This window comes from Centruroides vittatus, unplaced genomic scaffold, assembly GCF_030686945.1.
Source record: "Centruroides vittatus isolate TY-2023 unplaced genomic scaffold, ASM3068694v2 contig_17, whole genome shotgun sequence".
Lineage (NCBI taxonomy): Eukaryota > Metazoa > Arthropoda > Arachnida > Scorpiones > Buthidae > Centruroides > Centruroides vittatus.
Genome location: NW_027121033.1, coordinates 739793 through 765381, shown reverse-complemented (window position 1 = coordinate 765381; position 25589 = coordinate 739793). Strand labels below are relative to the sequence as shown.

General features: G+C 32.6%; 1 protein-coding gene across 1 annotated transcript in view; it reads left to right on the top strand.

Annotated features, from left to right (window-relative positions):
• LOC136969079 (protein disabled-like) overlaps positions 1-25589 on the top strand; it is a 52019-nt gene that overhangs the window by 12314 nt on the left and 14116 nt on the right. The window contains exons 2-6 of the mRNA XM_067263176.1: positions 1475-1706; positions 2223-2347; positions 13078-13167; positions 21654-21788; positions 21875-22000. Of these exons, the coding sequence (XP_067119277.1) occupies positions 1541-1706; positions 2223-2347; positions 13078-13167; positions 21654-21788; positions 21875-22000 (642 nt within the window). The 5' untranslated portion in view covers positions 1475-1540. The remainder of the gene's footprint in view (positions 1-1474; positions 1707-2222; positions 2348-13077; positions 13168-21653; positions 21789-21874; positions 22001-25589) is intronic.

The following is a 25589-nucleotide window of genomic DNA, read 5'->3' as shown; positions in this document are numbered from 1 at the left end:
TTTGTTTGGCAAAGGCTAACCATTACCCCAAATTTAACGAACAAACTTTAATACATGGACTGTATGCAATGTCATGACATTATGACTATTTATTAGTGTGTATACAGATCATTTCATATATATCAGCTGGGCAATGCATGGTACTTGGTCTAGAAGTTTTATAAAGTTTAAGAGTTCCTTTTTGGTACCTCACAGTGACTGTGCCCAGATTTGTCAAACAATTATTTCCTTTGCTAAATAAATAGATTAGTCTCTGCTGCTGCACATTTTTACAGCCCAGTCAAGATTCATGAAATGAGCTGTACTTTTAAGGATTTGAAAGAAATTAATGTAAAGTCAGTGCAAATAGAGTTGTCTATTGGGTTGGTTCATTTTAGTGTGCTATAGGGAGATTGATAGGACTATACATCTCTTATTTTTGTTAATTTGTAATCAAGAATTTTTAATAATTATACATATTTAATAGAAGATAATAATGCTGATATAATTAACTAAATTAACCACATTCACTCAACCCCTTTTCAAGACAAAGTAAAGCCCAAGGGCATTCACATATGTACATTAATAAACAATTTTTATCACCCCTTAAAAAATGAACCAACTCAAGGGCCAACTATGAAAGTGTAGTCAAAAATGTTGCCATTATTTAATAAGGAATATAATTACAATTGCTGAAATATCTGATGATTCAGTACATTTTTAAAGAAACTGTAATGAGAATTTTAATTATAAAACACTTTGTAAGTATGAGCAATATATAAGCTCGAAAGTAAACATGAAGATTTTCAAACTTGGCGAAAGCTAAATTTGACATACAAAAAAATAAATTATTTCTTTTCATCATTAACTTAATACATTAATGTTATAATAAACACTTGAATTCTTTGTCTCACCTGATAGTTTCAAGTTATGTTGTTTACAATATCATTCATTTATTTTTTATGAATTTCTACTTCTTTTTGGTGATTAAAGTGTATGTGACTGGAATCAGACTGTTCAAAATTGGAATAACAACAAAAATATTTCAAAAAAATAAAAAATATAATATTTATTAAAATAAATTAGATGCTATTTTTTTAAAATTGATTTAGCAACTTTTAATTACCATTACTTAGATGAATTTAACTGTAGAAAAAAAAAATGAATGCAATTACTTTACAGTTTAAACTTGTTTTTATGTAGTGTTTAATGATTATATTTTGTTTTACATATTTAAATTTGTATGAATATTATGAGTATTTCAGATAAGATCTTTAGTATAATTCAAACTAAGTTAACAACTATGGCAAGACATTATGTTTATTATAGCTTATTTTTAGAAAAATTGGCCGAAGAAAAATAAAAACTAGTCAGTCAATGATCTGTCCTTGGATGTCTTGCCAATCTCACTTAATTTTTACTTTTTTTTTATATTGGTAGGCATATGCTATTGATTTAATTGTGCAATTAGTCAATTAAATTATTTTATGTGCAGATTACAAAATGAGTTAAAGAAGATGCTGTGATTATCGTTGGCAGTTTCTCTGTCAAACTGCGCAAAATGAAAAATAAGGAACTGATAAAAGAAAGTAAAAAAGGAAGCAAGAACAGTCCAGTTAATGAACCAGAAAATGCAGATGAAGGAAAGAGTAAGAAAGAAAGCACAAAAGATGGCAAGGAACAGAGAGATGCAAAAAGTTTGAGAGCTAAATTTCAGCTAAGGAAAGGTAAATTGATGAGAGTAAATTTAGTATTTAAATGTACATATACTTATTTGTTAACCTATCAGATTATTACCAATTAATTTATAGTAAAAATTACATCTAATGATATGCACATGACCAATTGTAAATTTGAACATTTTCAGTTATGTTAAAAAAAAGTTTAATCAGGAAATTCTAGTTATGTAATCAACATCATTAAATTAAATATATAATATGTATTCATAATATAATTGTTCAATTTTGTCATTATCACAAAGTGCGTATTTATAAACATTGAAATTGGTTTTGGTAATACTTAAATTTTTTTAAATAGATAATAAAGGGTATTAAGAATTTATTTTAAAGTAACACAAATTCAAAGCAAACTTTTAACCTTGAATATTAATCACAAGTTAATATAAATTAATTCATACTTAACTCACAAGTTTCACTAAAATTAAATGTTAAAGTTTAAAAAATTAGAGTTGTCAAAATTAGCTTGTCAATTTTTAAAAATATAATAATTCATTGTTATTTAAGAAAAGAACCCAGAATTAAAGTTTGAAGGGGAAGGAGTGACTTTCAAAGCTAAACTGATTGGAATTGAGAAAGTTGATGATGCTAGAGGTGATAAAATGTGCCAAGAATCTCTACAAAGATTAAAAGTGAGTTCAGATCTCTAGTCTATTGATTTCTTAGCTACATGAAGCGTGCAATGCCATAAGGTTGTAAATGCCAAAAAACAAATTTTTCAGGAGAGAGAAAAAACACTTTTTCTAATGAACAAACTGTAATCAAATGCTAGAAAAATTATTTTAACAATTTATAGTTTGGAATAAAACATTGGGTTTAATTTCAAACACCTACGAATAATAGTAAGGAAACAAAAAAAGTTTAAAAACAGGGTTAGAGCCATAACGTTGTAAATGCCAAAATTGTGCAAGTGCATAAAGTTGTAAATGCCAAAAACGATTGCAGTCATAAAATTAATGTTTCTACAGCTGAAAAACAGTTTTGAATACCAAAAACTTACATTTAAATTATTAAACACAATTTACAAATTCAATATCAATTTTAACATTAAAAACTGACAATAATCTATTAATGACTTGAACTGGGCTTTAATCTTTATCAATAAGGTATTAATTTAGTGTAATAAAAGTTAAAACGTATTTAAAAACTTCAAATCTGAAAGATTAATGGAAGTCCAAATATCATTTTGAAATATCAAATAATAAAGTGACAGGTTAACTATTTATAAACTGGCATTTAGTTATCCGGTTCTGCTAGCATCTCCTTGAAATAGGTTTGTGCTATTGGATTTAAAAATGGTATCATTTTACCGAATGTCAGGTTTCTTCTTTTGAGGAATCCCAAAATGGGAGCGAGCAAGAGGAAGTGGAAGATTTTTGAAATCATCAATGCTAACTCCATCTTTCAGCACATTAAGCCCAGTGCACCATCTTGCTGCTTTACCTCCATCTTTAGCAATCATAACTTTACCAAAGTTATTTGATGAGAGTCTAATTTGGGATGCTGTTGAGATTCCCAGGTCTTTTGTATTCAAAAATGCGTGGGCAATCGATTTAAAGTCATGAAATTTCTCAAATACGATGCAGGTAAAAGGGTTTTTGGTCCCTGCACTTTTAATGATGTCCACAAGATCCTTTAGTGTGTAGGTTTTGCATTTTTTCCTCCGTTTTTCAATTAGAGCAAAGTCTCGATCACAGCTGAGAAATGTGTGACCCTTTACAGGGTATTTGTGTTATTTCTGAAAATACATTATTGGCCAATAACACCAGATACATGGCTATCACGTATTGATTTTTGTTTTGACCAACACAATTGTCTGTCCACAAAGTCAGCTTCTTTCGGTCACCAATAGCAGCCTCAGTAGTAATATAATGGTATATACAGGATGATATTTCCAAAGACCCTCTTCCTCCAAAATTCTCACTCCACAAACACATGCATCCTTTCTCTTTAATTGAATCATGAATTCCAAGGTTGTAGCATGCCAATTGTTGAGCGTAATACATTTCAGTGTGTGTTAATTGTGGTATATACATTTGCTGCTGCAAGTCAAAAGATATAACATACGAATCTGAGGTTTTAGCATTTTTTGTGTCATCAGACATGTCTTTTGTGGTTACTTCAGCTCTGTAATGATGTAATTCCAGTTCTGTTTTTGCTGATGCATCACTAGCTTTTATTCGTACATCAAGGCGGTCACAAGTTGAGCAAGTGTCCATGCGAGGTCTTTGAAAAGACAGATTGAATTTGGTCAGGAAAATTTCATTGTACCATTGTCGAGTAACTGGGGCTTTGCTCCCAGCATACTGTTGACAATATTTCTCAAGGAAGGCTCTATACATTCTGCTAACATTGAGATCAGGTGATAAGTACATTTTATCTGTACTTTTGACTCGAGCATAATGACTTTCTTCACTTGGAAAACTCTTAATGTGCTCAATTATTTTTTCCGTCCACAACTGCTTTTCAGTACATTTTCGCTGGCCTCCTCTTTGATCAGTAGCATCCATTTTTCCTTCTAAAATCTTTTCTCTAATCAACTGAATTCTTCTTGCAGTAACCCCGAATGTATTACACAAAGTCTTAAGACAAACTCTTATTTCACTTCCACCGGGAAGAAGCAAATGATAACTGAAAGAGTGTTGCCTTCTACTTCCAGAAGGATGGTGGTACTTCCCATATCGTCTCCTTTTTATCATCTGGGGATGAACAAGTCTTTGAAGATAACTCTGTTGCTTAATGTAGTCAGCCAGTTCATAAAATTGTTGGAAGAGTTCCTGACGGTAAGCCAACGTTATGTTTTTGCAAGCGAAGGAACACTTGCATGTCACCTGTAACGTAAACAAAACGTTTGACAAACTTGTTGGAAACAGTCATATACAAGTTGTTCACCCATGCATAGACACAATAACTATCCATATCTTGCAAATCTCAAATCTACGTCTATATTTTTGAAGTATTAAGTCTTTTACTTACCCCTGTTGGTGGATCCTTTCTTGGATTAACTTTCTGTGATATGGGAGAAATGTACTCTAAGCCACTATTTTTTTGTTTCTTTCGAATGTTCTTCTTCCATTTTTCTGCACATTTCTTTCTTCTTATAGGTATTTCATACTTTAAGGAATTCATTTCACTCGTAAAAAACTCACTGCGTTACAAATTGGAATAACAAAATGATGTAAAAGTAAACCGTAACATTTTACGCGCCAAAAGTCACGTGGCTTGCGCTTTGGCGCTTAAAACGTTATGGCTTGCACATAACGTCATCTTCAAAATATAGCCACTTAGAGCGCCACAATCGCCACAATATTTTTTTGTAGGAAAAAACATTGCATTTAAAATTCATTTCTTCAATAAAACGAATTTTGAGAAAAATGGCATTTACAACCTTATGGCATTGCACGCTTCATATATGATTATCTCTGTTTAGTCAAACCCAACATAACAACACTTTTGTTTTAGATTCCAGATAAATATTTGAATAAGTAATCAAAATATTTTGAAAATGACCTAGGTAAAATGACAATATAATGTTTTGTCAAGCAATTTTATTGAAATATGATGTTAAAGATAAAATACCAAAGAAAAATTGAGCTAAATAAACTCATTGACAAAAAGTTACAAGCACAAGAAGGCAGCATTGGAAGAGAATGAAACATTATTAGTGCAAACACGATGATGATGATTATCATTATGATATCATACAAAGGTAAAATTTCTGATGGAACAATGGTACAATGTAAAGAACTTTTAGTACTTGTAGGACCTCCTCTTGCGTAGATACATTGACAATAAATTTACCCACAGATGTTGCAACTACTCCTCCAGATCTCTCACACTTGTAAAAGGCTGAAACTGGTGTCCCATCTGATCCCTGGAGACTAGTCAGGCCAACTGTCATATGAAATGGCTCCCCAGATAAGCAATCCAAGTATGCCTCACAATAATAAAGATAAGATTGAAGTATTCATCAGTAGTCCTCCATACTCAAACATGAGTTGTCCATTTTCAAACAACCATGATTTGTTGCCATGGATAATACATCACCATTCCGTAGCAATTCTGGCTTCTCTGTCATAGCATCACCTTCAAATGAAATTAATGAAGTAAGGTTGCTTAGCAGTTGCTGTGCATGCAAATTTGCCTTTGTTAGTTGCCATTCAAGAAAGAGACAGGGTTTTGTAGTGAGGCTTTTACCTGTTTGGATGATGGACAAAGACATTGTTACAGCTGTTGGTGTTTGTCTCATCAGATATCATCTTTCTCCTGATGGTCTGGATGTCCAGAGACTGTCTGCCATATCCACTGCCTCCACCTCCTCATAGTCAGGTCAGAACAGTTCAGATGACAGATAATTTGACAAAACAGCTATTCTGCTCTTCTGAGCCCAATGATATTGTTTTTGTCAAACTAACAGTTGTGCTTAATGTCTCATTACGTCATACAGACATGTCTGGCATTCAAATATGTTGAAAATTTTTAACACAGTGAGCATCTTCAAGGTTTTTTCTAGGATATTAAGATAACGATTTTAAGGTACTTTGATGGCATTTCCTGATATGCAAAACTGTAATCATTTACATAGCTGTATGTCAAGGTTTGCAGTAATTGAACACTTCTATCTGACCCTGTACCTTTTTGTCAATGAGTGTATTATTCATAAATCATAATTTAATCTTTAATTCTTTGGAAATTAAAGATGATTATGATGTAAATTTTACATAAGAATATGAATCAATGTTTAATAAGAATAAAGTAAACACTTAATTTATAAATTGAGTGTTTAGTTATTTCAAAATATAATTGTTAATAATGAAATGTTCTCAGAAACATTTGAACATTAATAATGTTAAAATTTATATAAATTTGAACATTATTAATAATTATATTTTGAAATGGGTTTTACCATATTAATAAATGCAACATATAGAGTAAATTTGATGATTTTGATTGTTTAATATTATATTAAATTGCATAATATAAATTATATCTTTCAAATGCTGGAACTATTCAGAGTAAACAACACAACACATTATATGTTTGTATTCCAGTACTCGTACTGGAAAAAAGAAAATCTTTAGCTACTTTTAGGAATCTGCTTCAGTTTATTAAGCCATTCAATGCCAAAGAATCTCATACAATTTTCAAACAGTCTACTAACTTGAAGCAGGCTCCTAAAAGTAGTCAAAAACATTCATTTTTTCAAGTAAAGTGTGCTGGAATTCATAAGTATAGTGTGTTGAGTTGTTAATTTTATAATACACACACACACACACACACACACACACACACAAGTTATAAGTATGGAATTTAATAGTTTCTGCACTTCTTTATAATGTATCTGTTACTGAAGCATTGACATTTATTCTTTGTCTGTAAATTTAATTCACTTAATGGAATTGTTTATATAACAGACTTTGCTGTTTTGCACCATGTGAAAAAATTCAAAACTTTTATAATCTTTTAAAATATTGGGTATTACAACAGACATTAAATTCTTCGTATTCATGGCATTTAACATTAAAAAAATATTTAAATAGTATCAGGAATCATTTATAACTTCTTGATATTATTTAGATATTTTTGTATGCTTGAATGTTATAGAATATTCTACAACATTCCAACACTTTACATTTATTTGTCTGTTTGGTTTACCATTAATGCTAATATTTCTTCATTGTGTTAATTTCATATGAAATGTTCTCAGAAACATTTGAACATCTGCATATGCAAATTTGCACATTTTTCTTATAAAATATGACATCCATAATTAATGAAAACTGATTTGAAGTTGTTTTCTAAAACATATTTTTGGTATGAAATATATACAAAACCAACCTTTGTATTTATATATAAAGACAGTAATTATGATACTGATATCAAATAATTTTGATGTTGTGTTTAAATACAATAATTAATTAATCTGTATGAGTAATAATGCTACTCCACTTATTGAAGAATTTTCGAGAAAAATGTTTTATATATTTCCATAAATAATTCTGGAAATATCCAGATGGGCTTAAGACAGAAACTGAATGACTTCAGCATAAAATACCAATAACAGAAATATGTTGTTGACTTAACAGAATATGTAAATTGTGCAACTTGAACACAAACTATATGGTGTATTTTCTCGGACACATGGCAAATTTCATCACTAAGTTTTCCTCAGTTGACCGGCACGGTTTCATAAACACTAGAATATGTAAATATTTTCCTTTATTTTCATAATGATTTTATGCCACTTATTATCTTTTGTCTCTGTGATACATAAATTTATTAAAATTAGAATTGAATGGTATTTTTATAAGTAATTCAAACTGATCTTTTAATGATTAATGCATAAACATGAAAAGAATTTAAAATCTTGTTGTTTCAGTTTCTTCTGAAAGTTCAAAGTCTTGTATTTTGTGACAGCTTTATTTTGCTCAGATTTTAGTTTTGTTTTCAATTCAGTTTCAATTCAGCTCATTTGCATATTATCTATTTTGCAGTTTTTAATGTCTGATTTATTCTGAATGCTGACAAATAGCTTACAACATTCAAATTAATCTCTTGAAAAGTTTGGCCTGTGAGATTTGCTTTAAATTATCACATGAAATAATAAATAAATATCATATTTATTTATTATTTTATGTAAAAGTATTAGACTGCCCTTCAAAAATATTGATTTTGTTAGTTTGCTTGCATATAACTATTTTCAGTTACATTTTTATAACTCCTTTTTTTTCTCAAAATTCAATATTTATTTAACAGGAAAATTTCACACAATAGAATTTTAATGTGTTTTAACATTAGAAAAAACTGATGAGACTTCATAGGTTAAATCTGAAGAAGTTAACCGATGTTTTTTTGTCTAGACCGCATTTCATCAGTGACAAAAACTTTGAGTTAGAAATGCCTTAAGGGATACAACATCAACACCTCCCTGTATGTCTAAACATAAAACAGAAATGTAACACCTGATGAGGGGTGCAAGTTACACAAAAAATTCTTGACCCGAAATGCATAGTGAATAAAGAATAACGAAGATAACATTCAGAAGTTTTTGTCTCTGATGAAATGAGGTCCAGACAAAAAGCATCGGTTAACTTCTTCGGATTTAACCTATGAAGTGTCATTAATTTTTTGAATAAATTTTTAAAGCATTAGAAAAAAACTTTTAAATTATTTGCATGGGTGAGACAAAAACTCTAGACTGGCAAAATTCCTCAGCAAAAATATTAGACCACACTTGTTTAAAATCTTGTAGGACCACCTATGTTTTTATTAAAGCTGCAGTTCATTTGGCATTTGATCTACAAAATATTGACACTCATTTGGTGTAATTTCATTCCCAACATCTGTTTATAGCCAATTTCAGTTCCTCCTCATTGTGTGGTTTTTTTTTAATAGATATTATCAATAAATACCACAAATTTTCAATTGGATTCATATCAGGACTGTTTGGTGGCCAGTCTGTAGTCCTGATGTTGTTTTGTAATGACCATTCCTTAATTGTTTTGCTTTGATTACAAGAAAAATTGTCATCTTGAAAAACATTCACTGTATCTAAATATTTTCTCAATAGATGAATCAAAAACTAATTTAACATATCTTGATATACGTCACTGCTTACAGTACCATTGAAATTACAAACTTTGCTTGCTTCGCTTGCTGACATACAGCCCAAAATCATTAAGCTGTGTGGAAATTTCACATCTGACTTTAGGCATGCTTTGTTAAACTTTTCTTCTGATAACATTGGCACAAAAGTGAGGGGGCAGTCACAATATTCCAAACAAATCTGACTTTCATCTGAGAAAACTAACTTCTTCAGCTTTCCAATCCTTATATTTTTTGTCCTAATTTAGTTGCAGTTTTTTCTATGTGGGTTTAATCATTGGTTTAGTTTGTACTTTTCTGGAATGGTAACCTGTAGAAGTCAAACATAATTATAACAACTTTTTGTGACGACACTTGGATTCCTAATTTCTCCCACTTTTTTGCAAATCTTCTGAAAGGTTTTGCCTTTTAATTTTGATGATTTCCTAGGTCACCCGGAACAATGTTGATTTTTGGCATATCCAGATAACTTCAAAACATTATTAGAAAATTTAACTCCACTTTTACTTAAATTTAGTAGTGTTGCAATTCTTTGAGACATGTTTTGTTTGAATAATTATATTATTCAAAGTTTTAAATCATTTCCCAGCTTACACTTTACTATTAAATTATGCAAGCATTGAAATTGAACATATAAGAAAGAATTTTAATAACATACTTTATATACAGTCAAACCTGTTTTTATGTGGGGGATAGGGACCGCATTAAAAAAAACGCATAAAAAAAAATCTCACGAAACTTCACGAATGGCTGTAAATAATAGTTTTCGCAACACAATTAAAAAATATTTTTTTTTATGCGGTCAACAGGGACCGCATAAAAAAGTCTCACATAGAAAATAACTCAAAACCGTACGAAATAGAATTTATTGACAACAGATGTCAGCACTTGACTGCATCGTCTGGTCTATCGTCTGTTTTACATATTTTTGTCCAGGTTGTGTTTTGTTGACTTAAAAAGTAAATTATTTCATTTTTCGCATATTCATGCAATAATATTACTATAATAAGTGCATTTATGCTATAATAAGTTTATTTAGCTATAATAAGTCAACGTAAGACATGACGAATCGCACGAGACTAGTCGCCAACTATACCGCACAAATTAAAAATTCGCATTAAAAAAATCGCACAAATAAAAATCGCACATAAAAAGAGCGCATAAAAACAGGTTTGACTGTATTTATTATTATCTTTACACAATCCAATTTATTAATTCATTTAGAGTTGTAAAATATTGAAGTAATGACTTATATTTCTCATTTAATAATTTTTGTATAGTACTATTGATAATAAACTAGGAAAAAGTATATTAATTACTAAATTTATATATTATTAGCAGAATTAGTACTGCCCTTTTATAGAGTTAGTGTACATTCAAATTACATATTTTACAATAGAAATGCATGAAATTATTCTGTCTCCAAACACTTTGCTAAATCATTACTGTAGGGATTCATTTTTTAATCGACCTTATTTTTCATAAAATTACAAAATTGGTTATGGTTTATCAGAAATAGGCAAAAGTGTCTAAAATTTCATTAAAGTAAATTGAACACGACAGAACAAAATTCCATTATAACAGGATAGGCTTAAATAGCACACCAAAATAACAGCAATACAAAAGCAATGATAAAATACAAAATATATTAAATAGCAAGAGTGCTTTTTATTAATTAATATAAATTTTTTTTAAATTACAAACAACTAAAAGTAGCATCACTTAGATAAGTATTAACTTGAAGATGGGCTTTCTTAATTATTTAAACATTGTTATACGTGGTTATTTAGAAAGGATTGTGCAGAAGTAAAGCCGATTTATTTGTACCTGAAATAACATACAGCAACAGTAATGATACAAAATGACAGAACTCACAAAGTTTCACGTACACATTACAAATGTTTGATGTGGTACAATTAGTGACATTTCAGAGAGCAAAGGCTCCACTGCTGCATAAATTCCAAATGGAAATGTTTTGTTTTGGGTCTCTTGGATGCTGTGGCATTAGGGGCTAACAGTGTCTGCCTCCAATGCCATGTAACCAAATGGCCTGAAACAATGCATCTCTGAAGCCGACGATAGTACGGATAGACGATAGACTGGGGTGTTTCAACAGAAATGGACTAATTAACAGCCACTGTGTCACCTATTGTGGCCACATCAAATATTTTTAATGTGTATGTAAAACTTGGAGAGTTCTGTCTTTCCGTGCCATTACTGTTGCTTTATATTATTTCAAATATGAATAAATCAGCTTTGCATCATGTTTTTTTTAATAGCCTTGTATTTGTTTAAAATGTATAAGAAACAGAAATGTTTCTTACACATTTACATAAAAATTCTCACACAAATACAATAATATACATATAAAAAATTGACATTTTATATAGCGTGCATTGCCATAAGGTTGTAAATGCCATTTTTCTCAAAATATGTTTTATTGAAGAAATGAATTTTAAATGCAATGTTTTTTCCTACAAAAAAATATTGTGGCGATTGTGGCACTCTAAGTGGCTATATTTTGAAGATGAATTTATGTGCAAGCCATAACGTTTTAAGCGCCAAAGTGCAAGCCACGTGACTTTTGGCACGTAAAATGTTACGGTTTACATTTACATCATTTTGTTATTCCAATTTGTAACACAGTGAGTTTTTACACAGAACCAGATAACTGAATGCCAGTTTATTAATAGTTAACCTGTATCACCTTATTATTTGATATTTCAAAATGATATTCGGACTTCCATTAATCTTTCAAATTTGAAGTTTTTAAATACATTTTAACTTTTATTACACTAAATTAATACCTTATTGTTTATATTTTCCTTTATTTATCATAATTATATTACAATTGATAAAGATTACAGCCTAGTTCAAGTACCAAAACTGTGGGCCCAACATTGTTGAAGCCAGGAAGCAGTCACTAATAGATTATTGCCAGTTTTTAATGTTAAAATTGATATTGAATTTGTAAATTGTATTTAATAATTTAAATGTAAGTTTTTAGTATTCAAAACTGTTTTTCAGCTGTAGAAACATTAATTTTATGATTGCAATTGTTTTTGGCATTTACAACTTTATGCACTTGCACAATTTTGGCATTTACAACGTTATGGCTCTAACCCTGTTTTTAAACTTTTTTTGTTTCCTTACCATCATACTTAGGTGTTTGAAATTAAACCCAATGTTTTATTCCAAAGTGTAAATTGTTAAAATAATTTTTCTAGCATTTGATTACAGTTTGTTCATTAGAAAAAGTGTTTTTTCTCTCTCCTGAAAAGTTTGTTTTTTGGCATTTACAACCTTATGGCATAATGTTGATGACGACATAGTTTTATTTACTTTGAAATTATAATTTATACATTGATATAAACACCTTAGTCTTGTATAAAATGTAAAAAATAAAGAAAACAAATAAATAAAAATCCAGAGACACATTGAAACATTCCAAGAACACATTACACACCTTCTTTTGTTCTTATTTTTGAACTTGTACAAACAGATTCTATTGAGGTCATTAAGCCAGATTAAACAAAGAACTTACAGAAGTAGAATTATGTTGTTCATTGTTTTGTTGTCATTTTGTTGTAGGCATGCTGTGACTGCACATTCAAGTTCTGATAGCTGAGATCATCTATATTTGCCCTTAGATTTTTTTCTTTTCCATTGCAAAAGCTGTGTTAGTTTTTTAATTCCTTTTTTATACGGATAAATTATTTTGATTTTGTTATTAACACTTTCAAATTGTAAATTGCAGGCGGCAGTTAAATTGGCAGGGGAGCATAAACAGAAAATTTTGTTGGGAATATCATTGGATGGTGTCAAGATAAAAGATGAAAAATCTGGAGTAAGTAGCATTATTTTTATATACATATTTGAAAAAATGCATCTTTAAATAATGAAAATATGTATTATTTATAAAATTAAAATATTTTTGTTTTTATTATGCTTATTTTTAAGACTGAAGAACTAATCATTTTAAAGTAATTTTTCTAGCACAAGACATTTTTTTTATACAAATCTTGTCTATACTCCTATATAAACTACTAGATAATATTGGATATTGTATTTAAAAAATGTTGTTTGAAGTGATAATTTAATTTACACAAATGATGACTGTTTTATACGTATAAGTGAATTTAATCAGCAAATATTAAGAATTAAAAAATGTTATTTTAAACAGCAAAAATGTTTGCACATGAATTTCACTAATCTTGTAAAAATATTTTAACTGTTTTGTTTGAATAACAGTCATGGCTAGTACTTTAAACTGCATATTTTTATTATGGGCACTATTTCCTTTGCACCTACGCATTTGACAGTCTTTATTAATAAAGTATTTATTTATGAAAGTTTGATTTTTAAAGCAAATTATTCTTGAAATGACAAACTGGTATCATTCTTTATAATGAGTGTTACTTTGTATATATAGTAGTCATGTTCTAATGAATAGCTTAGGTCACTGAAAAATCCATTGTTCCAAGAATTTGTTATATCATAAACAACAGATTTCCCGCACACTCAGGAAAATATTCGTTATTTAACCCACTACATATAAGAAATACCTGTACTTGAAAGTATTCAGTCTCTTGTGATCTCTATTCTATAGAAACATGTATGTTGCAAGATATATATATAATATTATATATGTAGGACTTTCTTTTCGTCTTGTCTCCTACTTTTGTAACTTCGCTTGTGTTTAGTCCAGTAAAGACACTTAATTGCTTACTAAACTAACATTTAATTGTGACACTAGACATTACAATTAACGACATAAACATTGAACATTAAATTTGAATCGTCTCGTCTTAGTGGAAAAGAAAAATGAAGTCCCGTCTGGACTCGTCTTCCGTCTTCTTCCCGCCTTTCCTCTCAAACGTCGTCTGGCTACCCCCAAGTCTTGCCCCGTCCCACTCTCACCTTCGTCCCTCGCCGTCTGATGGTGCCCCGCCTCCCACAACTCGGCCATCCTGCAATTTTCTCCGTCTTCAGAGAGACAACTGGAAAATTAAGAAAAAGAAAAAAAACAACACACACACACACACACACACACACACACACACAAAAACATAAGAAAAAGTTCTTGATGTCAGTCAAGGTCAATGGGCCATGGCTTCATGTGGTCAGCTGCAGTAACAGTCGCATTAGGCCCTTCATGATGACCAATTTTCTCAACCGCATATCTATCCCTAGGCATCGTCAAGGTAACCTTGTAAGGCCCAAAAAACTTAGGCCTTAGTTTGAGTCCTGTCCCATACTGAGTTCTTTGAATGGCAACAAGGTCGTTAACCTGATATTTGGGAGCTGGTTTTCTCTTCTTATTGTAAGATTTACGATTTTCCTCCTGTAGTTTCAAGATGTTTTGTTTGGCATCTCGGATCTTGTCTCTATCTTGCATCATAAAATTTAAAAATTCTTCCTCCAAGATCTCTTTTATTCTTAGGCCTTCTTTATTTTTCATTTTGGTACCGATCAAAATTTCGAAAGATTTATATCTGGTACTACGCGTTGGTGTACTATTGATGATTCTTTGGACGTCTGAAACATATTTGTACCACTTTGTAGCGTCTTCTTGCGCGAGTTTCACCAAAACGGGGATCAAGATGCTATGCATACGCTCTATCTGTCCATTTCCTCTAGGGATACCTGTGGCGATTGTAATGTGCTCAATCATCTCGTTGGTGCAATAATCGCTAAATTCTTTGGAGGTAAAAGCAGTTCCACGATCCGTGACAATACGAGACGGGTTTCCAAATACCGCTTGTTGGATCCTCAACTTATCCAAAGCATCTCGTGTAGTTGTTGACTTAACGGGGTAAAACCACACAAACTTAGTAAAACTATCTACTACCGTGAATATGTGCTGGTAGTTTTTGTTTGTTGAGGGTAGTGGTCCAAGAAAATCTACATGGTATGTGTTCAAAGGACTGTCTCCCTTTGGTATAGGATTTAATAAACCTTCACCTTTCCCCCTTTTCCTATTATATAGTATGCAGTCGACGCAATTCAGTATGACGTTTTCTATGTGCTTTCTAGCGTTTGGGATATAAAAATTGCATTTTAGAAGATCCTCCGTCTTCGCCACTGCGAAATGACCTTTCCGATGTACGTGTTTGATTAAATCAGTTTGCATCGACTTGGGTACAACGTACAGTTCTAGTCCGTTTTTGTATTTGTATAGAACGTTATTTTTCAGCACGTAGTCATTTGTCTCTCCTTTTCCCACTGAATCTTTAAGAGCTTTTATATCCTCATCAGTATCCTGCGCAGACAAAATATTTGTCATTATTTCGTCGGAAGAGCGCGTAACTAGTAAAACTGTATTGCGGCTTAGTGCATCTACATGTTTCATCTGACTGCCTTTCCTATGGACAACTTCATAGTCAAATTCGTCAAGTAATAAAGACCATCTTGCTAATTTTGGGGTAAGCTCCTTCTTTCCGAGTGTTTGTTGGAACGCAGCACAGTCTGTAATTATTTTAAATTTGGAACCCAACAAATAGTTTCGAAATTTTTTCAAGCCCTCGATTATCGCGAGTACTTCTAACTCGTAACTGTTATATTTTTCTTGCTGAGGTGATGTTTTCCTACTCATATAATTGATCGGGTAATACTTTCCGTTGTCAGCTTGCTGTAGCAAAACTGCTCTGAACCCGAGGCAACTTGCATCTGTATGCAATTCTAATGGAGTACCACGCTTGAAAATATGGAGAACTGGACTTTGTGATAGCATGTCCTTCAATTTTTGGAACGCTTCTAGTTGCTCTGAACCAAATCTGAATTTTACTCCATCTCTAAGTAAATCACTTAAGGGTTTTGCTATCTTCGAATAGTGGGGAATGAATTTCCTAAAATAATCCGTGAGTCCTAGAAAGCTTTGAACATGTTTTACGGTTTTGGGTTGTGGAAACTTTTGAATGGCTGCTGTTTTAGTCGGAGAAGGTCTAATTGTTCCGTCTTTGATGACATAGCCGAGAAATTCTACTTCGTTCTTTAAGAATTGACATTTCTCGAAATTAAGTTTCAACCCATATTCTGAAGCTACTTTCAGTACACGCTTCAACTTTTCTAAACCTTCCTGTGCGTTTGATGACGGTATTAGGATATCATCCATATAAATTACTACAGTTCTATCTTGTAACAACGGTCTAAACACATGGTAAATATAACGTTGAAATACGCTTGGGCTATTACACAAGCCAAAAGGAACCTTTAAAAATTCGTACTGGCCCTCGTGTGTAACGAAAGAGGTATACTTTCTACATTTCTCATCAATGTCAACATGGAAAAATCCATTTTTTAAATCGAGCGACGTGAACACTTTTGATTGTTCCAAACGATCTATCACATCCTCAATCAAAGGCAAGGGGAAGTGATCTCTGACCGTTTTCCGATTGAACTTTCTAAAATCGACGCACAGTCTAATTTTGCCATTTTTCTTCTTGCATAAAACTACCGGCGCAGCGTAATCTGAACAACTAGGTTTGATTATGCCACCGTCTAGCCATTCTTGGATTTGGTCTTCTACTATTTTTTGTTCTTCGAATGACATTCTACGTGGGCGATGACTAATGGGGATTTCGTCAGTTAAAATAATTTGCATCTTCAACTTGATATCCTTAACCTTATTTGGCTCATAGGTTGTAATTAGTTTCATCAAATCCTGTCGTTGTTCTGTGTCCAGAATGTGACTCAAGTCTATCTGACAATCTGTCGCATCTGCCAACTGACTCAAAAAGCATGTTCTTTCACTCTCAGCTTCTGAGGGATCAGTTAAATCATACTCCCTGTCGTCGGTGAACGAAACACGGTTAAAATGGTTCAATCTGCCCATATCTGCACTTGATTGTATTTTCTTGCTTCTATCGTAAGGCATCGAGAATGTATCATATTTGGAAGTCAACTTTTCTTGTTTATTTGCGCCGAAGTCATTTGTGTCACTGACCACAAGGGGTGGTCGCTCGCCAAGTGATCTAATGTTTTGAAAACCGTTTCCTTCTCCCTTCTCAGCGGAATGCGAAAGGGACATCTGCTCCTTTCTAGGAGTGTCATCTGATCTAATGAGTGTTGATTCAGCTGCAGACTTTCCATCGGGAACAAAAATTCGAGTATAGTTAACACGAATAGTATTTTGACTTCACTTTCCCATGACTTTGAATCCGTAGTTTGTTATAGAGAAGTTCAGTTTATTCAGAATATCTGTTCTTATTATCATAGAATTACATAGATCACCTTCTAACACGTAAATATTTGCAGGAAGAGAGTATTCGTCAATCTTTATTTCGCTTTCGAAGAAACCTAATGGAGAAACACTATTCCCATCTAATCCAATTAAAGATGCATTATCTGAGTTTAATTTCGGAGTTCCTACTTTTTCATAAAAATGCCTTGATATCATTGTTACTTCCGACCCGGTGTCGATGAGTCCTTTTGTTTTTGCACCTAGGATTTCAGCATCTGTTTCAATCTTGTTGTTACATCCAGAGAAATGGCTTAGTCCCATTTTGTTTACTTCTTTTTGAGGACAAGCGTTAGCTTTATGGCCGAATCTTTGGCACTTAAAACATCTAGTACCTTCAGATTTATACGAGCAATTACTCGAAATGTGACCAATTTCGTTACAATTAAAACATTTGACAGTTTTACCGTCATGCTTACTCCGATAAGGCTGGGGTTTTCGATGCTCTGTAGGTAGATTCGGTTTAGACTGAACCGAACGAGAATACGCAGACCGGATCTTCTCATACACTCTCAACTTTTCACGAAATTCTGTTAAATTATCTGTTCTGTATAACATCGCTTTGTTGCTGGGTATGTCACGTATACCGGAAATAACATATTCGATCAACCCGTCAGGTTCAATTTTTCCATGACTAGCGAGTTCTTGCATTTTAAAGAAATATTCTTGCACAGATTCATTGGAGAGCATTTGGCGTTTAGCCAACATACCGTGCAATTGCGCTGAGTTATATTTACTACCAAATTCCGCTTTTAATTCCGATTTCAATTTATCCCAGGAATTAATACCGCTTTCACTTTCGACAAATAATTTCGCTAACCCTGTTAAGGATTGTTTTGCAAATATAAATTTAAGTAAATTGGACCAAGTCATCATTTTAGCAAAGTCTTTGAATGCAACCAGCCATTTATCGATAGAACAATACTCACTACCATCGAAAGGTTTGATTACGTTTTTCACGTCATGAAAGTTAATGGAAAGTTTGCTCATATCCGAAACGCGCGGACAATTATTGCCAGGTGAATCATCGACAGACTGAACTTCTAATACATCTTCGTCTTTGGTATCAACTTCTGCCAAGATCCGATTTGATTGCAATGATCTTAAGTCAGAAAGAGAAAGAACAAGCCTTTCGACGATTTCGTCTTTAGTACCGTCATATTTAACATTTAACAAGTTGCACAAAACAACCAGATCGTTTAATCGAAAGTTCTCGTTAATATATTGCACTTTCTTTTTTAGGTTTTCGTCCTCTTTGGATGGAAAATTGAATCCACCAAAGGTTCTCAATCTTTTTCTGTTATTTCTATCTCTAATCTTTTCGAATACAAGTTGATGCAACAATTTTATCGAATTTGTCGAGGCCGACTTTAGCGTTTCGCCGATAATTTCTACGAGCGTCGCCATCTTAAAAATAGAATTTTAGAACTACTCGCGGTTTGCCGAAATGTAAGTCGAAGTTCTTCCGGAGGTCGATGTATTCGGACTGTCCACCGTCGAAATTTTCACAAAACAGAAATGTCCGTAAATGTCCAACGTACTCACAAAACCAAAGTACAGTTCGTTGAATCTTCTCGAGTTGAGCCTAATCCACATCCAAGCCTATTCCTATCCCGGACGAGCCCCCACTTTTGTAGGACTTTCTTTTCGTCTTGTCTCCTACTTTTGTAACTTCGCTTGTGTTTAGTCCAGTAAAGACACTTAATTGCTTACTAAACTAACATTTAATTGTGACACTAGACATTACAATTAACGACATAAACATTGAACATTAAATTTGAATCGTCTCGTCTTAGTGGAAAAGAAAAATGAAGTCCCGTCTGGACTCGTCTTCCGTCTTCTTCCCGCCTTTCCTCTCAAACATCGTCCGTCTACCCCAAGTCTCGCCCCGTCCCGCTCTCGTCTTCGTCCCTCGCCATCCGATGGCGCCCCGCCTCCCACATATATAATATATATATATCATGCTGTAAGCATATAATATAACAAAGTCTGAGAAAACTGTATATACTGTATGCACAAGAAGAGAGAATTTATCTATGCTTATTAGTTCACTTGACTTTGTGATTTGTTTAAAATCTCATCCACCTTGGTTTGTTTTGATGTTGCTTTTATGCCTATTGAATACAACTACTTAATATTAGCAATGTCATGTACAGTACAGCCTGTTCATTTATGCTGAAATTCATTAGGAAAATCTTCACAGCTTGGAAAGACTCAATGGCCTTGCTAAATTTCTGCACTACATTTGGACCAGCACCAGAATGTTCACTAGAAGGCTCCTCCTCAATCATATCAGCCCACTGACTCTTTGTACAATTCTTCAATTGTAACAGTCCTAGATGTAACAAGTGCATTGTCAAACTCTACTAATTCCCAGAAACACCCAAATATTAACTAAATGTAAAAATGTGAAGTGTACAATAAACAGGGCTAAAAAATCTGTTATTCTAAGTTATCAGTCTGCTAAAAGGAAGTAAAATTATATTGATTTGGCAGGACCTAGGAGAAAACTGTTGTTCCACAATCCATTAAAATGAGATTTTACTGTACCAGTATTAAAAAAGTATAGATAATTCAAAAGTGGTACACTTTATTGCACATTTTACATATTTAGTTTTCTATTAAAGTTTGTTTGCTAAATAAATACATAGTTTAGTTTATGATATTTATTAATTTATGTTGTTTCCTTAAGTTTTCAGAAAGCTTTGAATAGTAGCAACATGTACTCCTTGAGGGTGGTTATTATTCAAAGAAGTTATCTTCAGAGGGTTAAAGAGACTACACTTCATAAATATAATTAAAAATGAATACAATATACTTAAAAAGTTTTATTGAACCAACAGAATTTGAACCATATCCATTGCTATGGGAACTAATGAAAATCTCATAGGCAATAAATATAGATTATTAATTGAATATGAATTTAAAAGTTTGTTTTTGAAAATTACTATCCTGAAAATTACTATAATTCACAGTATTGGGCTGCAATTTTTAATCATATTTTTAATTAATCCAACTTAAATTATAAGCTTTCCACCTCAAATTAGTAGTGTCTTGCCCCTGTATATCACACTTTTCCTGCTAGCAATAGTTGTGCATATCATCTTTCTAACTCCTTTCAGGGGAAAATTTTTGAATTGAAATAACATGACTCCAGTTCACTCCAAATGTTTGTAAATAGTTAATTGAAGCCTCCTGCCCAAGCTTTCCATATCTGGTCTTGACTTTCATTTATGTAACTATGTTCTTGAGATTAAGGAAGGACATACTGACAGATGATGGTGGGAATTTATAGATCTACAATTTTTTCAAATTCCAGCCAAATTAATTATCTGGGAAACAGACATTCCTGCCAAGTCTCCTGATGATAGTTTGCTTGGCATTTTTGGATTTGGCTACCTCAAAACTTTCATATGCAAAGGTGCATACCAAAGCTGGCCTATAGAAAAATACAATTGAGATTTGGAATAAAATTTCCACAAGATATGATCAAATGAGCATTAGTTTTGAATAACAAATTATACGATTGACTTTAAGTCAAAAAGTACTCTCTAAAACAAAGAAATCGCTTGTTCAAGGATAATTTTTCTTAAATTACAGATTTTATTTTACAAAGCATTTTCTTTACTTGTCTTTACAACTTCTTGTGGTAAATTTGATATCTCAATATGATTTTAACTAAATAAAAGCATATATAATTTATTAAAGTGAAGAAAAACTGTAATAATAATATAACTGGGAGTTTATTTCTTGAATTTTTGAACACTGTGTCAAGTTTCAGACAATTTGTCAATACTTAATGTTGTTACTCAAAAAATTCAGAACAAAATAAATGTAAAATTAATTTTTGAAGAGTGGATTCTCTTAATTATAATGAACAGGGCATATCTTTTCTTTTACAGAGAGAAAGTTCAGATTTTCCTTTTCATTAAATAGTATAAAATTTTTAATTAAATTAATTCTTTAAGCTGTGTTACTTGAGTGTGGTTTTAATTTACATAAATAAAAGTACTCATAAAATTTGTTTTGTCTAATATAATTTACATGTATGATAGACATACTTATCTAATTCATATCCATGTTTTTATTTTCAGGAGTTAATGTATCATCATCAAGTTCATAAAATATCATTCATTTCTCAAGATGTTGGTGACACAAGGGCTTTTGGATACGTTTTCGGTGCTCCCCACAGTGGTCATCAGTTTTTCGCAATCAAAACTGAAAAATCGGTAAGTCTAATTAATTGTGATTCACTCTGCAATTTTCTTTAACCTATGGCATTCTAATAAAATATTGATATTTTTGCATACCTAAGGCATCGAATGTCGTAATTGCATTAAGGGACTTATTCCAAACAGTATTACAAATGAAAAAACAGGAAATGGAGAAAGTCAGACAACAACAAGATAACTCGACTCCAGTAAGCAAAGAAAAAGAACAAGTAAGTTAAGTAAAAGTTTCTTATAAGAAAAATGTTACATGGTTGTCACATAACTTTCTACATTATGTGAATTATATAAATAAAATCAGTAAGATTTATAGTACTGTATTTGCTAGCCTGTAAAATGCCCATGTGTAATCCCCAGGCACTTTTCTGGGAATTTCATCTGGATGATTTTTCTGGCTGCCTAGCTGATATACAAAAAGTGACTCTTTCTTATTCTTCAGAATATAGTTCAAACCCAGTTTTTAACACCTATTTACCAGAACGTCAGGGGTTGCTTTGAAAAATTTAAAAATATCGCCGTCATTTTGCCAGTTTTAAATTTTTTTTGCCATTTCAAATTATTTATCACCACCAGTTTTACTGACTAATTAACACAGGTGCTGTAGCCTTATCAGTTTGGTGTCTGGAAAGCAAAAATAACATGTTATTATGTTATAAACTGTCATTTACAAGGAGAGGACCAGATGTTCGGTCTCCAATTTGAACGAAACTTGATGAGCATGTAGCCTTAAACACAGACAGCTCCTCATCCAAATAATAGGACCCACTTTTCAAACATTTCCAAAAATTGGGCATCTGAAAATTTACTGTTTAGCACACAAGTCTTTGGAAATTTCATAACCAAGCGAATAAAATGCTAAGCACTAGACCAGTGGTTCCCAACAGGTGTTCCGCGGAACACTGGTGTTCCGTAAGCATCTCCCAAGTGTTCCGCAGATTTAGTCGAAAATCGGAAAGTGTACAATCGTATTCGAGCTGCCGAATATCAAAAAATTAAAATCATAAAATTTTCATAAACATAAATATATATGTACGACTCGTACTTACGGAGTGTACTACTGTTTCGAATAAGATAAAGGCAATGATAAAAACTGAATGAAATATGTAAAAAACATCAGGTACAAGTTTCCCATTAAAGTTATTTAGGTATGTTTTTTCCTGTCTTAGAATTGGCGTTAATAATATGAGTAGAGATTTTGAGTTATAACTGCTCAATTCTAATAAAATAACTGATGACAAGCTTATGTATTTCATATTAACTTAAGTAAGTGTTCGGCTAAAGAAAATTGCTCACAAAAGTGTTCCACATCCTAGAAAAGGTTGGGAACCACTGCACTAGACCAATGTAGGTTCTATCCTTCGAAATATTAGTTAATTTTTTTAATGTGTAACTTTACTATTTTATCTTGTTATTATTACTTATTAGCATTATTGACAAGACTATGTCTTGTTGTAAAGTACTATTTTTTTTTTTAGTATCTTAGGAAACCGACTATAATTACGGTCGGTGAAACTTCCGTTAACCTAATGGGTACTTTACGCGGATTCGAGATTAGTTTGCCAGGCCTGGGCTTTTAAGCGTGCACCGAAAAATTAGTAATAATAACGATAAATATCAAGTCAGATCAAAAGTTCAAATATATTTAATTAGCAACTAGAATGTACTACGTACAAATATCAATAATCCAAACCAAATTTATTAACGAAAATCAACAAGTCAACCCGACAATAAACTTAGCTTAACTTAATAGTAATTCCCCTTTGAAATTCGACAAATCAAATACTTAGAAACTATGAACAAAATCTCTTACTAATTAAACGTCTATCCGTCACCTCACTATACGAAGAAACTATTTCCTCAATACTTTCGATATCATCAAATCGTCAATCGAACTCCTCTTTAACACCTTGGATCATCCAATTATCAATCTGGACTTCTATCAGAAAATACTTCGCTTTCGAATCTACCTCGCTCTCAACGTCGCCTCGATTTGGAATTCACCTCGGTTTGGAAATCACCTCTCCTTCTTCGGTTAACGTACGGGTTTTATACTGTGAGGTGACGTCACACTTGAGCTGGGTTACTCCCCTTATTTACATACTTAGTTGCTAACATTAACTTTCTTTTCTGGCAGCTTTAAGTTTCCGAGAAAGCTTATAAACCGTTTACAAAATATTTATCATAATTTTCTGGGATGTTTAAGACGGTTTATCAAGTATTTCTCTACTAGTGATTGTGGGGACTCCCCCCTCCATTTTTTTTTTCTGCGGACTGTTACTTCCGCCAGGCAGCACAAGTGCGCAAGATTTTTGCTACGGCACTTATTTCTCCGTGAATTGTTTTATCTTCATTTTTCATTACTAACAAGAGAGTGGTGGGGAACCTTCGTCCTAAATAAACATAAACCCCAAACAAAAGATAATAAAACGGAAAAATAATAATAAAATAAAAATAACGTTCGGACTCAGTTCCTTACATTGTTTATAAAATCGTACTGCCGGCTGGGTAACCAGCTTAGAGGTATGAAAGAGTACACGTCAGGACAGAGTATTAAGTGCCCAAATCATGCATGCATGAAAAAAACCATACTTGTAGGTACTCAGGAGACCGAGAACCGAATCAAAATCAAATACAAACAGGCAGTAGTGCGAAATTTGCATGTGTTGCTGGTTGGAAAGTTGGAAATGCGAACATTGCTAAATCAAATTTTGACAAACAAATCTTTAAAAAATCCCATTTACCTGTTCCGTGTTATTCCAGACATGTCTCTGCTTGTCACATGCTGACCTTGACCAGTTGACCCGAGATATCTCGTTTCAACATTGAAACGTTTTTGAAAGTAGATGGTGCTAGTCTTTATAATTTTATATTAAAACTAACTTCTGAAATATAATTTGTTTTTTTTTTACATTTATTAATGTATATATATATATATAATTGAGACGAGTTGATGATGATGATGATGATAATAAATTGTAAACATTGCATTGCCCTATGGATCAGTAAAATTACTTTTTACTGATCCATAGGGCAATGCAGGCTGGAGCACAAGCTCCTGGTAGGGACACCCATGCCAGTAAGGTCTATGGGAAGAAATGAAGCTAAGAGTGACCACACCCACATTCTGTGGAGATATTTATTATGGTAATAACCAGATCAAAGTGTGATACTGGCTCGGACGTCGCCTGGGTTAACAAGGTCTGTTTTCGTGGGTTAGGCAGAGGCTCACGTTCGAAAAATAGGCTACAGTCGCCCTCGGTTACCGGTGGCAAAAGCAGCACTAGCCGGCCCAAGCATGGCTACTGCAATGCCCTCAACAGATGTGAGGAACCAACCCAGCCTTGGTGTTTCTGTGGCAATGCATCCACAGACCACAAAGGCTGGAAAACCACACCAACGGATGAAATGGACAGTAGAAATGAACGAGTTTATCATCCGTACTTACTACACCATCACAAAACTCGAAACAAACATGACAGCATACAGACAACAACTACACCATAGATTCACACAACAGTATCCTCATCTCACTGTCATCGAACAAAGGGTTGTTGATCAAAAAAGAACAATTATACACAACAACCTTATCTCACAAACAACACTTGAACTTATCAAACAACAGGTTGCTGATCAAATACATCAACAGACAGAAACATTTAACATTAATGAAGATCATGTAACCTGTTAATCCAGGATAATCCAGCAACAAGCATTGATGATAACACACATACAACAATTACCACTAATGATACTACAGACACTTCCTCATCCATCACTGATAACATAGACATGGATTTAGTT